This window comes from Lampetra planeri, chromosome 4 (genome assembly GCF_965212315.1).
Source record: "Lampetra planeri chromosome 4, kcLamPlan1.2.h2, whole genome shotgun sequence".
Classification (NCBI taxonomy): Eukaryota; Metazoa; Chordata; class Hyperoartia; order Petromyzontiformes; family Petromyzontidae; genus Lampetra; species Lampetra planeri.
Window position 1 is genome coordinate 20,322,660 of NC_136110.1, and position 14,121 is coordinate 20,336,780.

At 43.7% G+C, this 14,121-nt stretch overlaps 1 protein-coding gene across 1 annotated transcript; it reads left to right on the plus strand.

The window, feature by feature from the left end:
- Positions 1-1,701: 1,701 nt before the first annotated feature.
- Positions 1,702-8,424, plus strand: LOC144717808 (chymotrypsin-like elastase family member 2A). Its single transcript, XM_078593471.1, has 8 exons — positions 1,702-1,780; positions 2,424-2,518; positions 3,589-3,686; positions 3,974-4,102; positions 4,921-5,057; positions 5,402-5,544; positions 6,149-6,301; positions 6,887-8,424. The coding sequence occupies exons 1-8, from the start codon at positions 1,741-1,743 to the stop codon at positions 6,989-6,991; spliced, it is 900 nt and encodes a 299-aa protein (XP_078449597.1). The 5' UTR covers positions 1,702-1,740; the 3' UTR covers positions 6,992-8,424.
- Positions 8,425-14,121: the final 5,697 nt, after the last annotated feature.

Sequence of the window (14,121 nt, forward strand, 5' to 3'; positions counted from 1 at the left end):
GAATTCCCTCATCAAAACACTACACCATAGGGTCCACTGCATCTCCGACCAGCGCCACCTAGCCAGTGAACTGGAGCACGAACACCAAGCCCTCAAGATGAATGGATACTCAGACCGCAAAATCCGCAAAGCTGTATCCCCAACCACGGGGAGACAACCATCTCAGGACCCAATCAAAACCATCACCTTGCCATACATAGCAGGTGTTACAAAAAATATTTCCAAAATCTTAAACAAACACAAGATCCAGGTCCGATTCAATACAGTACACAAAATCCGTGATTTGATTCCATCTGTGAAGGATGTCATTCATGACATGCGATACCCTGGTGTCTACAAACTAGGTTGTGTCTGCAGCAGCAGTTACATTGGGGAAACGAAACGACATGTCTCGGACTGTGTTCACGAATACAAGGCAGATTTGAAACACGACAGAACCAATAACTCTGCCTTGGCTGGTAATTGTTATAACTCTGTGGGCTCGCACGATATTGTTTTTTCCGAGACCAAGGTACTCTGCAAACCTTCGGGCTACTGTCAAAGATTCGTCTATGAAGCCATCCAGATATATAAACACAGAGACAATTTCAACCGAGAAGATTGGTATAAGCTGAGCAATCATTGGAAGAACGTTATTAACCAAGTAAAGTCGTAACTTGCTGCGGTGCTTCCATCCTTCCTGCCGTTTGGCTGTTATCTCCGACTTTCTGAGTTGCATTGCCCTTTTGGGTGCCTCTGCATTAATGGGCTGTTGTCTCACTAACATGGCCACCTTTGCTCGCTTAGCCTCGATGTATCGATGGTTCTGGCTGTGTGGTGGGTTGTGTGTCTCACTGGCGCGACCACCGTTGCGGTGGTTCTCTTATGCGGCGACGGAAGCTCATTTACTTTGACATGCTTATCTCTCTCCCTAATCTCTCTCCCTAATCTCCCCATTAACACAACTGATGTGCTTGCGTGCGGGGATGGGACTGCTTCCCAACTCGGACCCCGCCTGCTTGCCCTTGGCCAACATATATAACCTCTTGTTGTAGAAGCTCTCTCACTGTGTTCTACTTGGTTCAGCAGTTGTACTGCTGGATATTTTTTTTCCACATGAGGACGATCGCTTGTGTTGTGATCGAAACGTCGTGAAATATATTTTTTTCCTACCTACGTGACTTTACCGAAAGAACCAAAGAGTAAGGTTAATAATGTAAAAAATGGGCTTAAAATAAGGAAAATAAATGAATGCATTACATTTCAAATCACTAAAAGCCAAAGAAAAGTGTCTCCCTGTTCAACCAGTGTTTGGCAGTGTTCACTTCTCCTGGCGGGCCTAAGCCAGTGATGGATATTCCCCATACTGTGGTGTGGGGTATCTGCCTATAAAACTACCAACCAGGATAAGAGCTTCCGATCCTCCCATAGCGTGTGTTTTGCATTAAAATATAACTTTTTGCACATGCTGCATCATTTATAAAAGTTTTATACGCCTAAAAATACTTTAAATTCCACCACTTCTCTCCTGCTGACACCCACCTAAATATCAGACACGATGGCACGCCTTAATTTGAAACGTAAATAATTTGAAATTTGCATGCGGTTTTGGTTGAGAGTTGGACTTCCCTATTCTGTTTGCCCCTGGAGGACTCACATGGGCAACATATTCTGTATAAAAGCCAAGAGGTCCCAGCAGTGAGACACGGCAGTGATCAAGAAACTACAAGCATTCAAGAAGCTCCAAGTCATCGATCAACCATGCTGGCCTTTCTCGTCTGTGCTGCTCTGCTGGTTGCGGGTGAGTGTTGCTCTTACTGACACATTGAGCTGCTGAGTGATTGCAATGCACGCATTTCATTTAGTGGAGCGACCGATCGAGCTTCTTCAGGAACTAGACTTAGTTCTAGAAGATGCTCGTATGGCACTTCCGCTTTTATTTCAGTCCGCTTTCATTGACTGGTGGACACCCCCCTCTTTTCTCCCGACTCTCACTGAAACAGCTACTGATGTTTTTAACCCGTATGCAATAATACGCAGGCTATCACTGTTTCGATATGATTTCAGTTGGGTTTTAGAGGAAGACAGTCTCACAGTTACAGTATTAATAAACGCAAAGGTACAATACTCACAATGAAATTATCATGCGTTATGAGTCTTGCTTTCATGCCGGCCCATCGGTATAGGTCTCTAGGATTTCCTCAAAGGTGGTGGATCGCGCATCTGAATGCTCCATTGATACGATAGCGTGAATCGGGCTCGGTCCATGGTAGACCGCAGGTAAAAAAAAATAAAAAAAATTGTTCTTAACATGTTATACTTGTTCGTCTGTTTATTCGGGACTCCTTGTGACCGACTGGGCCCATATGGGACGCATACGCTGCATACCCCAGAGCTGCACCCCTGAGTACATTTATGCGTGTGTGTGCTTTTGTTCCTCACAGCTGAGGTGTCGGCTCAGAGCTGTGGGATCGCAGCGTATCCCCAGATCCGCGTGGTGAACGGCGTGGAGGCTCGCGCCAACTCCTGGCCTTGGCAGGTAACGGCAGAGGCTGAATAACAGCCATCACAGCCACACGATGCATTGTCAGTCGATCATAGTGCAGCAGCATCCATTGTTGTACATGCCACGTGGAGGCCCTCATCCAGCAGTGCATTGATAAAAAGGCTGCATGTGTGCAACATGAAAATTTCAGATCTTCCACTCTTCCCAATGACATTGAATCAGTCACTGTATTCCGAATGTGAATCAGAATGTTTTTATATTGGAGAAATCCGATTCGCTTTAAAGCTCTTTTTCACAGATGTCCAGTAGGGGCAGGTCAGAACGTTACAACAACACACAACGCAAAAACACAAAAAGAGTGCAAAGTATAGGAAAGATCAACAAATCACTTTAAAATATATAAATAAATTAAACGAAAATATATGTTTTATCTTACCAGATAAAGCCCACTGAACTGTTTCTTTTTTAGATACGTCCTGACCACAAATAATAGCTCACCAAAGTGGCCCATCATGTGAAAATTTATATCAGCAAAATAATATTGATGTAAGTTTTTAAATATGGAGGGATAACCATGAGCACCCAGGGATAAAATCCACACGACCACAGGGAGAACATGCATACTCCAAATGTACAGGTGTGAGGGTTGGGTTTGAACCCCTGACCTCCCGCATACCAGGAGAGGAATATACCTTCACATCACTTTCGGGTCCCTCAAATATAAATATTATTTTTAATAAAGTTTCGAAGTTCATATTGCATTTGTACTTCAATTCCCATGCTTGGGAAAGGCAGTAAAACAACAGCAAAACAGTCCCAGAACACACCAGGACAACACAGATTTAATTAAATTGTACTTTGGGAGAGCGGAGGCACAGTGGTTTACGTACTGCACTACGAACCGGGCTACATGGGTTATATTTCCAGCAACTGTGGCGAGTGATATCTGAACCAGTCCTGGATTACACCCCTTCGCAACCAGCTCTAACCAGCATTGTGCATTGACTCAAGGGCTAAGTTAGGACTGCATTATTCGATATAGTAATTGGAGTCCTGGACAAATAACAGTAACCGCCACCAATCTCGCTGTGATTGCATTGCAGTCGCTCGTGCAGAGGTACTCTGGAGGAAGATGGGTCAACTACTGTGGAGGAACCCTCATTGATCGTCAATGGGTGCTCACCTCTGCGAGCTGCTTCACGTGAGTCATGGCACCAATGGAGTCGCGAGTATGTGTGCAGGCAGTGCATCTGCACCGTGGCCCAGGTACTGTACAGTATTTTGCTGTACCACATTGTGGCCACCAAGGATGGAGCAGTCGATCTTGGCAACAAGGAGGCGGCATCTATCAATTACCTTCACACGATGCCACGTGGCAGTAAATCGCAACATTTCTATTTAGTACTTCCTCACTGAAATGTTTACAGATTTAAGTGATTAAGACCACCCATTGCTCTGCTATCTCCCCACATCCACCACAACGTGCAGGAATGGCTATAGCTACAGGGTGGTGTTGGGAAAGCACAGTGTGTCCACAACCGAGCCGGGGGAGATCACCCCTCCATTGAGCCTGGCCGTCTGGCATACCTACTGGAATCCCAGCATCCCAGCAAATGGGTGAGAACGCAAACAGGCACACTGGTTTTTGTGACACCGTGACAGAATTGCTATGGAGAGACAAAAATACAAACATAAAGTGTCATTTAGACAAACAGACAAAATATAAACACAATAAGTAGACAAACAGACATGCATACAGAGACATACAGACAGGAACTGTAGGGTCTGCAAAAACTCCTATTATCCGTGGCCCTATTCTTTCAATTATACATGATTATCTGCAATTTTTATTCCTATAAATAATAGGAGTAAAATAGCAGATAATATCATCTGCGATATTGGTCCCCCACATCACCACGGTTAGGGGAGAGTTATCTGCAAAGCGCTGAACCCCCATTGCATGGGGTATGTTGGATGTGGATTAGGCCCAGACTAGCCATAGGGCAGCATTCCGGGCAAATGCTCAATGGGCCGGTACATTCCGAGGGCCGGTGAGCCGGTTTGTGTGGAAAAATAGCAAATGTGATCGGAGTAAAAATAAAAAAAATGTTCTTACCTCTAATGTCTAAGCTCCATTGCTTAGTTGGCATTAAATCCTATATTTGGCAGCCAAAAAGATTATTCTTCACCAGCCCATTTGTTTTTTGTATCTGCCCAAATGGGCCAATGAAATTGCACGGCAAAATCACACGAATACGTCACATCGCAAATCTAGCTACTCGTATATAGTTTGTCCCACAGCCCATTAAAAAAAATGATTGTCAATAGCCATAATTTGGGCAGGTTTGTTTACAAATGCCTGGGCCGATTTTTTTGTCCCAGTCCGTCACTGGTGTTGAGCCTTGCATCACGCTGCCCATCTCGATTCCCCACAGGTACGACATCGCCATGTTCAAGATTGCATCGCCCGTGACTCTCACAAGCAAGGTGCGCCTCGCCTGCCTGCCCACCGCCAACCAGATCCTGCCCAACAACTACCCGTGCTACGTCACGGGATGGGGTTCTCTCGACAGTGAGTACCGTTCACTCAGTGTCCATCGGAGGCACAGTTATGGGAAGTGATTTAAGCCCAATGCGTCAATTGCCCCTCCAGTTTTACGAGATGATTCTGGCTGAGAAACTGTCACAAATCACAGTATAGGGTTGACTCAGCCCTTTATCTTTCTGTCGTCAAAATGAACACAACTCTGTATGGAGTCAATAGCCTGCGAGTAGGTGGGCTGTGATGCTATGTGCCGTTGGCACATTGAACATAGAGACACCAATGGTTCGCTTGGGGAGCACCTGTGAACGCCACACAACCCCGATGCTTTCACCAATGCTCTCCGTTTCCACATTGTCTGTGCGCGTGAACAGCCAGCGGCTCCTTCCCCAGCACGCTGCAGCAGGCCAGCCTGCCCGTGGTGGACTACGCGACGTGCAGCCAGCCCAGCTGGTGGGGGAGCAGCCTGAGGAGCAGCGTCATCTGTGCAGGGGGCAGCACCCGCTCTGCGTGCTCTGTGCGTATGGAGTTCAACGCGAGCCAACCCGCCTCAATTATTTAACGAAATTACTAATGAGAATAGTTATCAACACAATGTTTATTTTAAATCTGAATTTAGTCAACAGTGACTATGAGTGGACAACAATCACCAAGCATGGTGATGACTGTGACCACTGAGATCACTGATTGGCTGACCTGGTAATGTTGGGGAAGCGGAGGGGGGCGGCGCACATCCCACCCCAATAATTAATAACTCAGACTGGACAAATAGTGTGACTGCTTTAGTCGCCTAGACTAACAGATTGACCAAATGAAATCCGGTGACACTTAGATTTGACTAAACTTCTTCAGACTAAGTTTTTGCATGACTACATTCAATCAATAAATAACAGAAGGAATACAAATATTGACTAAATTAATGCCAGAGCAAACAGGGTGCATATTGAATCAGGCCTTAGGTTTGTGTGATTTTACTCCGTTACTTAGCAACACGGTCATAAAGCGTATTTGAAAAGTTTGCAAGCTCCTGTACTTACCCTTACCAGCACCCGCCACCATATCCCGTTCATGCTTTACCCAGTTAACGTGCATGCATATCTATCCTCTTCTATGCATCACAGGGTGATGGAGGTGGGCCACTGAACTGCCAGCAGTCAGACAATGCCTGGGTGGTGCAGGGAATCACCAGCTACGTCTCATCTCTGGGCTGCAACACAATCCGCAAGCCCACCGTGTTCACCCGTGTGTCAGCCTACAACAGTTGGATCAGCAACGTGAGTGCCAATGCTGTCAATGTCAACGTTCTTACCATGATCTCGCTGTCAATGTCAATATTGATGCTCTTACTGTAGCAATGCCATTGCCATTATCATACAAATGGTACAGTAAAACGCATTTTCAATAACACGTCACTGTCAATGTGATTATTGTTATTGCTCTTATAAGTGTCATTATCATTGTCAATGTTGATATTGTTGTAAATATCAATGTAGGTGCCACTTTACCTTGAACCTTGTAATTAATCAGGGAAACGTTTTATGGATGGGGCATATGTGGAGGATTGAAATTGACATGTTACCAAGGAAGGTGTTGAAAGTGGAATTCAGTGGTCAGAAACCAAATGTGAAAACCACAAGATGGTGATAAGACTCGTGAACCTTGGCGCTCAAGTGTTGAATGTGCACTAGTATAAGTGATGGCAAGGTGTGATGTCCTTATTCTATATCGATCACAATACAAAGGTGGGATTTGCATGAGTCATCGGTGTGGCTGGTATCGGCCAAGTATGATTGCTATCATGTTCGTTTATCTATAGGTACTGAGGTTCAAACACCACCCATTCCCCGTTTCTCCCGCAGGTCATGAGCGTGTACCGTGAAGCTCCGAAGATCGCCGAGGGAGAGCAGAGCGTCAACAGTGGAGTCAATGCCACAATTGCCACATTCAAGAAGCCGCAGGCTTAAAGCATCATGCTCTTTACATCAATGCTACCGCTAATACTAGAATCACAGTTTCTTGTTACGGGTATTGCCTTTTTTAATGCGGGACTGGGCACGTGAGCATAGGATGGGTGGTTTGATGCAGTGAGTTTGTGTGGCCATGCCAGACATTACCAGTGTTAATGACACTGTAACAATTTGCCATTTAGATTAGATGTTAAACAATGAGCTTTCAAATTTGACAAGAAATAAATTTTTGTCATACCAGCATGCATACTCTACCGCCAGTGCTAAATATACAATTTGAAAACATTTTTAAAGTAAAGTTCCATAATAGAACTGCCATTTTCATAGTAAGTTCAAAATGTTCTCCCTTTGTGAAGACATAATGTTAAACAATATTGCATATATAGTATGGTACGACTGATTACAAATCCATAATTAGCAAATTATCGACTCGATTTCCAAATAATGTAATCTCATGTGTACCGGATCTGCTAATGCTCTACCAGGCAGATATTACCTGGGGCCGTGTTATGTTCTGCGTTGTGTTCAGGCTCCCGACTCATGCATAATCTGGTTGCGTGTGCATTACAAAGAGGATCCAGAAACAGAGCTCAATTGGTTGGTGGAGTTAATTTAAAAAATTGTTTTAGCCTCCACGCCATATTCAAAGCATCACTCTCCTATAAAAATGGACATACAGTACACTATTAATTGTACTTTTTATGAAATTTTCTTTTTAAACAAAATTATTTTTTTCTTAAGTAAAAATGACACTAATATAGCAACAACAATGTCTGTTAAGATGTTATACTTACAAACATGTGATAATTTACGTCGGATATTTCAGCATAACGGAGACATGGCTGACCTCTGTGCAATCTAGCCATCATTGTAGGTGATGGCTAAGACTGCACAGTAGGGCGAAGCTATTAGACAGTGGTGGAGGACTAAACACAATCATTTGAGACTGATCCTGCAGATCAAAGCTACCTCTGAACTATCTATTCAGGGACTGACATTTTGGTGACAATTCATCCAGGTAATTCTTCGCATCTGTTCTACGAACAATGATTGGAAAAATAAGTTAATGGGACGACCTTTAAAGGCATGCATCTTTGGACTACCAAAAAAATGTCATTGTTACACGTGTACAGTTTAGCATTATACAGGCCATTATATTACTTTAATATTGTTAATTTAATTTGAATATTAGGGTCAGGCCAATTAAGAATTTGTGCAATTCCGTCCATTATAATTTAGTAGTGTTTGGGTCACGCGGTACCGTGGTGTATTGTGGGAAGCAGATTAATGAAGGGTGATGAAGACTAGATTTATAAAGCTTAATGTGTCCGATTTGGTTTATGAATTAACAGCACTGTACTGTAGATTGATAATGTTATTCGTGAATGTTTGGGTTGGTGTAAAATAAACATTTAAAGTACAAAATAAAATATCTGGTTTGTTTCATTGCCTGGTACATTTACCACACACCACTCACCTGGCAGTCGTAACTTACAGGCACTCACAACTTGCTTTACGTATATGCATGTACGTATGTTGAACTTATTTCGAACACCATACATAGCGAATTGTGCTAATCATCTGACACCACCAAACACTCGTTACTCAGCACTCACCACTCATCCTCCAATCACCCAATACCTACATTCATTAGACTCACCAGTGACCAATGATCGCCCATGTAGCTTTAGTCTTCTTGGTTCTTTCGGTAAAGTCACGTAGAATGGAAGTAATAAAATAATTAAAATAAAACATAATAAAATAAAATAATTCTCACGACGTTTCGGCTACAACGCAAGCAGCCGTCTTCAGGTTGCTTGCGTTGTAGCCGAAACGTCGTGAGAATTATTTTATTTTATTATGTTTTATTTTTATTATTTTATTACTTCCCTTCTACGTGACTTTACCGAAAGAACCAAGAAGATGAATCCCTGCAGTCACGAAAGCTTTAAATCGAAATTTAGCTTTAGTCTGTTGGGGCAAGTGCTGTAAGCATGCACCTCTGAAGGCACTCGAGGGGTTGATGGGGCTAGTAACACATCTGGCTGCCTTTGTCTCCCTAATGACAATGTTTCCACAAGGCAGTAAGTAATCACTTGAGGCTGCGTCGACCTATGCGCGGCCCTGGGCCGGTTCAGATATTCGCCACTGATATTGGTCGTGAGCGGGAATAGAACGAGCTTCGCCGGATACAGAGCACCTTTGATTAGCTCTGTTGGCTACGTACGGTACGAAAAAAGTTAAACATACACACAGAGTGCAGTGCACTAACCACTGCGTATCTATCCCACTCACTACTTACTAGTGGTGATATGTCGGGCAGCCAAGACATGGGTTTCTTGGAGTGTCAGGACATCAATGTAATGTTTGTTCATTGTGTTCGCGAGATACTCGCACGTCCCTCAATGTTCAGTTTGAGGAAACCTGTCCCAGGGCCTATCTGGCACGTTGTTTGGCCATGAACAGGGCCATTGGCGTGGCTTGTGTCGTTGCTCTGGAGACTGAGAGCTCGTTCGGTCGCCGCGTTGATGGCATTCGTTGTTATTTCTCACTTAACAGAGTGGGCCACGTGAAGGCAAGCTTCCTTCCACTTCCAACTTCCACTCACCAAACACGACTGAACCCGAATGACTCACCTAATCCTCGTCACTCACCAATCATTACTGATTAAAACAATGCATCACGTACTCGCTGACATTTATTTAGGATAGATTGGTGGCGCACACAAATGTTGCGAAACTTCCTTCAAATGTGCGTCGAGGTGCCATACCCCGGCATGCCAGGAGACGGCGGTAGAGCCCACAGTCAAATTTCGATTTAATGCTTTCGTGACTGCAGGGATTCATCTTCTTGGTTCTTTCGGTAAAGTCACGTAGAAGGGAAGTAATAAAATAATGAAAATAAAACATAATAAAATAATTCTCACGACGTTTCGGCCACAACGCAAGCAGCCGTCCTCAGATGAAAACCAGGTCTGTCGAGGCGACAGCGTCTGAATGAAACAGCACACGTGCTTGGAGCATATATATAAGCTGGGTTGGAAGGGGGGGAAAGGGCGCCTTGACAAAATAATTTGCATATCAAGAGAAATTTAGCATATTGATGGGAAATGCAGGTATGTGATTAGTACTACTTATGCCCGTGCATTATGCAGGATTAGCAGAATCAAAGGGAGGGGATATGGGAAATGCAGGTATGTGATTAGTACTACTTATGCCCGTGCATTATGCAGGATTAGCAGCATCAAAGGGAGGGGATATGGGAAATGCAGGTATGTGATTAGTACTACTTATGCCCGTGCACTATGCAGGATTAGCAGCATCAAAGGGAGGGGATAGGGGTAGCATTAATAAAGGGAAGGAGTGTTAATAGTATGTAGCTGCAGTAACTAAAACCACCACGTAAACAACTAAATTATAAACTACATTGTATCATCAGTATACTAAATATACTCTACAATAAGCTGAGTTACTAACAGTAAGTAATACATTACAATTCTACGTCATAAAAAATATAACAGGTCCCTGCGGGGTGGGCTGGTAGGAACGAATAACCAAAGAATATAAACATAATGTATTATTACACTTGTTTAGCCAGGAAAGCCTCACTGAGTGTAAAGGTTTTTGTAGGGTCCTGCCAAGTGTTTGCAATAGGGGGCGATGTTGCTACACCTAATCGGACGATACAAAGGGAGAGTTTGAGGCCTAGTTCTAGGCTTTAGGCCTAGCTGTAGGCTTTAGGCCGCTGTGAGTTAATTTTTATTTTAAATGTTTGAATTATTAATGTATAATTATTAATGTAAAAGCTTTATATGTAAATGTTTCTATTTAAAAACATCAGGGAATGTAACATTGTTAAACATTAACTCCCTTTCACACACGCGGGGGTACGATACGAAGGGAGAGTTTGAGGCCTAGTTCTAGGCTTTAGGCCTAGCTGTAGGCTTTAGGCCGCTGTGAGTTAATTTTTAATTTAAATGTTTTAATTAAAAGCTATCTCAGGGAATTATAAGGGAATGTTACACTTGTTTAGCCAGGAAAGCATCACTGAGTCTAAAGGTTGTTTAATTAAAAGCTATCTCAGGGAATTATAAGGGAATGTTACACTTGTTTAGCCAGGAAAGCGTCACTGAGTCTAAAGATTTTTGTAGGGTCCTGCCAAGTGTTTGCAGTAGGGGGCGATGTTGCTACACCTAATCGGACATCGGACGGACGGACGGACGGACGATATAATCTATTGTAGGCTGGTTCACGGTTCCTACCAGTAATATGCTTCCATCTAAACTTTATTCTCTTACATCACACGAGTCTACACCGTACTATATACTGCCATAGACAAACCCAACATTTAATTATATACTGTATTGCTATAAACCACCCTAAAGCTTATACATTGTAATATTACACAATGTATTATTCTACCCACCCTAATGTATATCACACTGCTGTATATTCACTATACAATTACGATACTACATATTACTTCGTACATTGTATTAAGCATATAAATGTTATACTATTTGTTATTATACACTGTACCATTGACCGTCGTGTGAAAGATACTAAGAGGAAGCAACGAAATATGTCAATGGGAGAGTAGTGAGGGAAAATTGCAGCGGAGCAAAGAATCCATTCCCTGCGGAGAATACAATGCCAGTGAGTGGAACGCGGTCTGAAAGTCACCGTAAACGTGAACACAATCAGTTAAAATCCGAAATGGTTTAGTACGTCCTTCCAATGATTGCTAAGCCAGAATCCATCTTCTCGGTTGAAATTGTCTCTGTGTTTGTATATATGGATCGCCTCATGAACGAATCTCTCATGGTAGCCAGATGGCTTGCAGAGAACCTCTTTCTTGGAGAATTCAACATCATGTGTGCCCACTGAATTGTAACAGTGATCTGCCACGGCTGAGGTGTTTGTCCTACCGTGTTTCAAGTCTGCATTATGTTCACGGATGCATTCCGAGACATGTCGTTTGGTTTCTCCAATGTAACTGCTATCACAGAGGCAACTTAGTTTGTAGACGCCAGGGTACTGTATGTCTGGAACCACATCTTTTACAGACGGGACCAGATCACGGATTTTATGTACTGTGTTGAATCGGACCTGGATCTTGTGTTTTATCAGGATTTTGGAGATCTTTTTTGTGACCCCAACAATGTAGGGTAAGGTGATGGTCTTGAAAGGCTCCTCAACAGGATCCTTCTTGATGGTTGGAGTGATGGCTTTGCGGATTGTGTAGTCGGAGTAACCATTAGCTTTAAGAGCTTGGCGTACGTGTTTGAGTTCACTGGCAATGTGTTCCTGGTCGGATATGCATTGGGCTCTATGGTATAGAGTCTTGATGAGGGAATTCTTCTGGGGTGGATGGTGGTGGGACTCCGGTTTTAGGTAAGCATCCGTATGGGTGGCTTTCCTGTAGACAGAGTGGCTCATTGAACCATCAGGTCTCCTTTTAATTAGGACATCCAAAAAGGGTAGCTTGCCATCTTTTTTGACTTCCATGGTGAATCTGATGGCTGGGTGTATGGAATTGATGTGGTCGAGAAATTGGTCTAGAGCTGGCCGGCCATGTGGCCAGATGACAAAACTGTCATCTACGTACCTCTTCCATAAGGTCGGGCGTAGAGTGGCAGTCTGGATGGCGTCAGTCTCAAATGTTTCCATGAAAACGTTGGCTACAACCGGAGATAGGGGGGAGCCCATTGGGGTGCCCTCAGTTTGCTTGTAGAAAGTTCCCTTCCAGGTGAAATATGTATTGGTTAAGCAGTGTCTCACCAGGGGGGGGTACCCCAGTATTCAGTCCTTGATGAACCAAGTCTTCAATGATTGCGATGGTGTCAGGTACAGGAACTTTGGTGAATAAGGAAACCACAGGGAAATCCCCTTGATTGTCGATACCAGGAAAGTAGAGTTTAGTACCGCAGAGGTGTTTTTTCCAATGAAAGGCCGTAGGATTTCAGACAAAAAACGAGCCAGTTTGTAGGTGGGGGAGTTGATAGTATAGACAATGGGACGAAGAGGTGTATCTTCTTTATGTATCTTTGGCAAGCCATATAATCTTGGTGGCCTGGCTGCAGAAGGTTTCAACGAGAACTGTTTGGTCTGATCAATTAATGCGGTTGAATCAGAAACGATTTTGTTGGTTTTAGAGACGAGGCTCTTGGTGGGGTCTCTTTTTTTTTTTTTTGACGACCTGCTTGTCAGTTTTGATGTGGTTTCCTTATTCACCAAAGTTCGTGTACCTGACACCATCGCAATCATTGAAGACTTGGTTCATAAAGGACTGAATACTGGGGTACCTCCCCTGGTGAGACACTGCTTAACCAATACATACTTCACCTGGAATGGAACTTTCTACAAGCAAACTGAGGGCACCCCAATGGGCTCCCCCCTATCTCCGGTTGTAGCCAACGTTTTCATGGAAACATTTGAGACTGACGCCATCCAGACTGCCACTCTACACCCGACCTTATGGAAGAGGTACGTAGATGACAGTTTTGTCATCTGGCCACATGGCCGGCCAGCTCTAGACCAATTTCTCGACCACATCAATTCCATACACCCAGCCATCAGATTCACCATGGAAGTCGAAAAAGATGGCAAGCTACCCTTTTTGGATGTCCTAATTAAAAGGAGACCTGATGGTTCAATGAGCCACTCTGTCTACAGGAAAGCCACCCATACGGATGCTTACCTAAAACCGGAGTCCCACCACCATCCATCCCAGAAGAATTCCCTCATCAAGACTCTATACCATAGAGCCCAATGCATATCCGACCAGGAACACATTGCCAGTGAACTCAAACACGTACGCCAATCTCTTAAGGCGAATGGTTACTCCGACTACACAATCCGCAAAGCCATCACTCCAACCATCAAGAAGGATCCTGTTGAGGAGCCTTTCAAGACCATCACCTTACCCTACATTGCTGGGGTCACAAAAAAGATCTCCAAAATCCTGATAAAACACAAGATCCAGGTCCGATTCAACACAGTACATAAAATCCGTGATCTGGTCCCGTCTGTAAAAGATGTGGTTCCAGACATACAGTACCCTGGCGTCTACAAACTAAGTTGCCTCTGTGGTAGCAGTTACATTGGAGAAACCAAACGACATGTCTC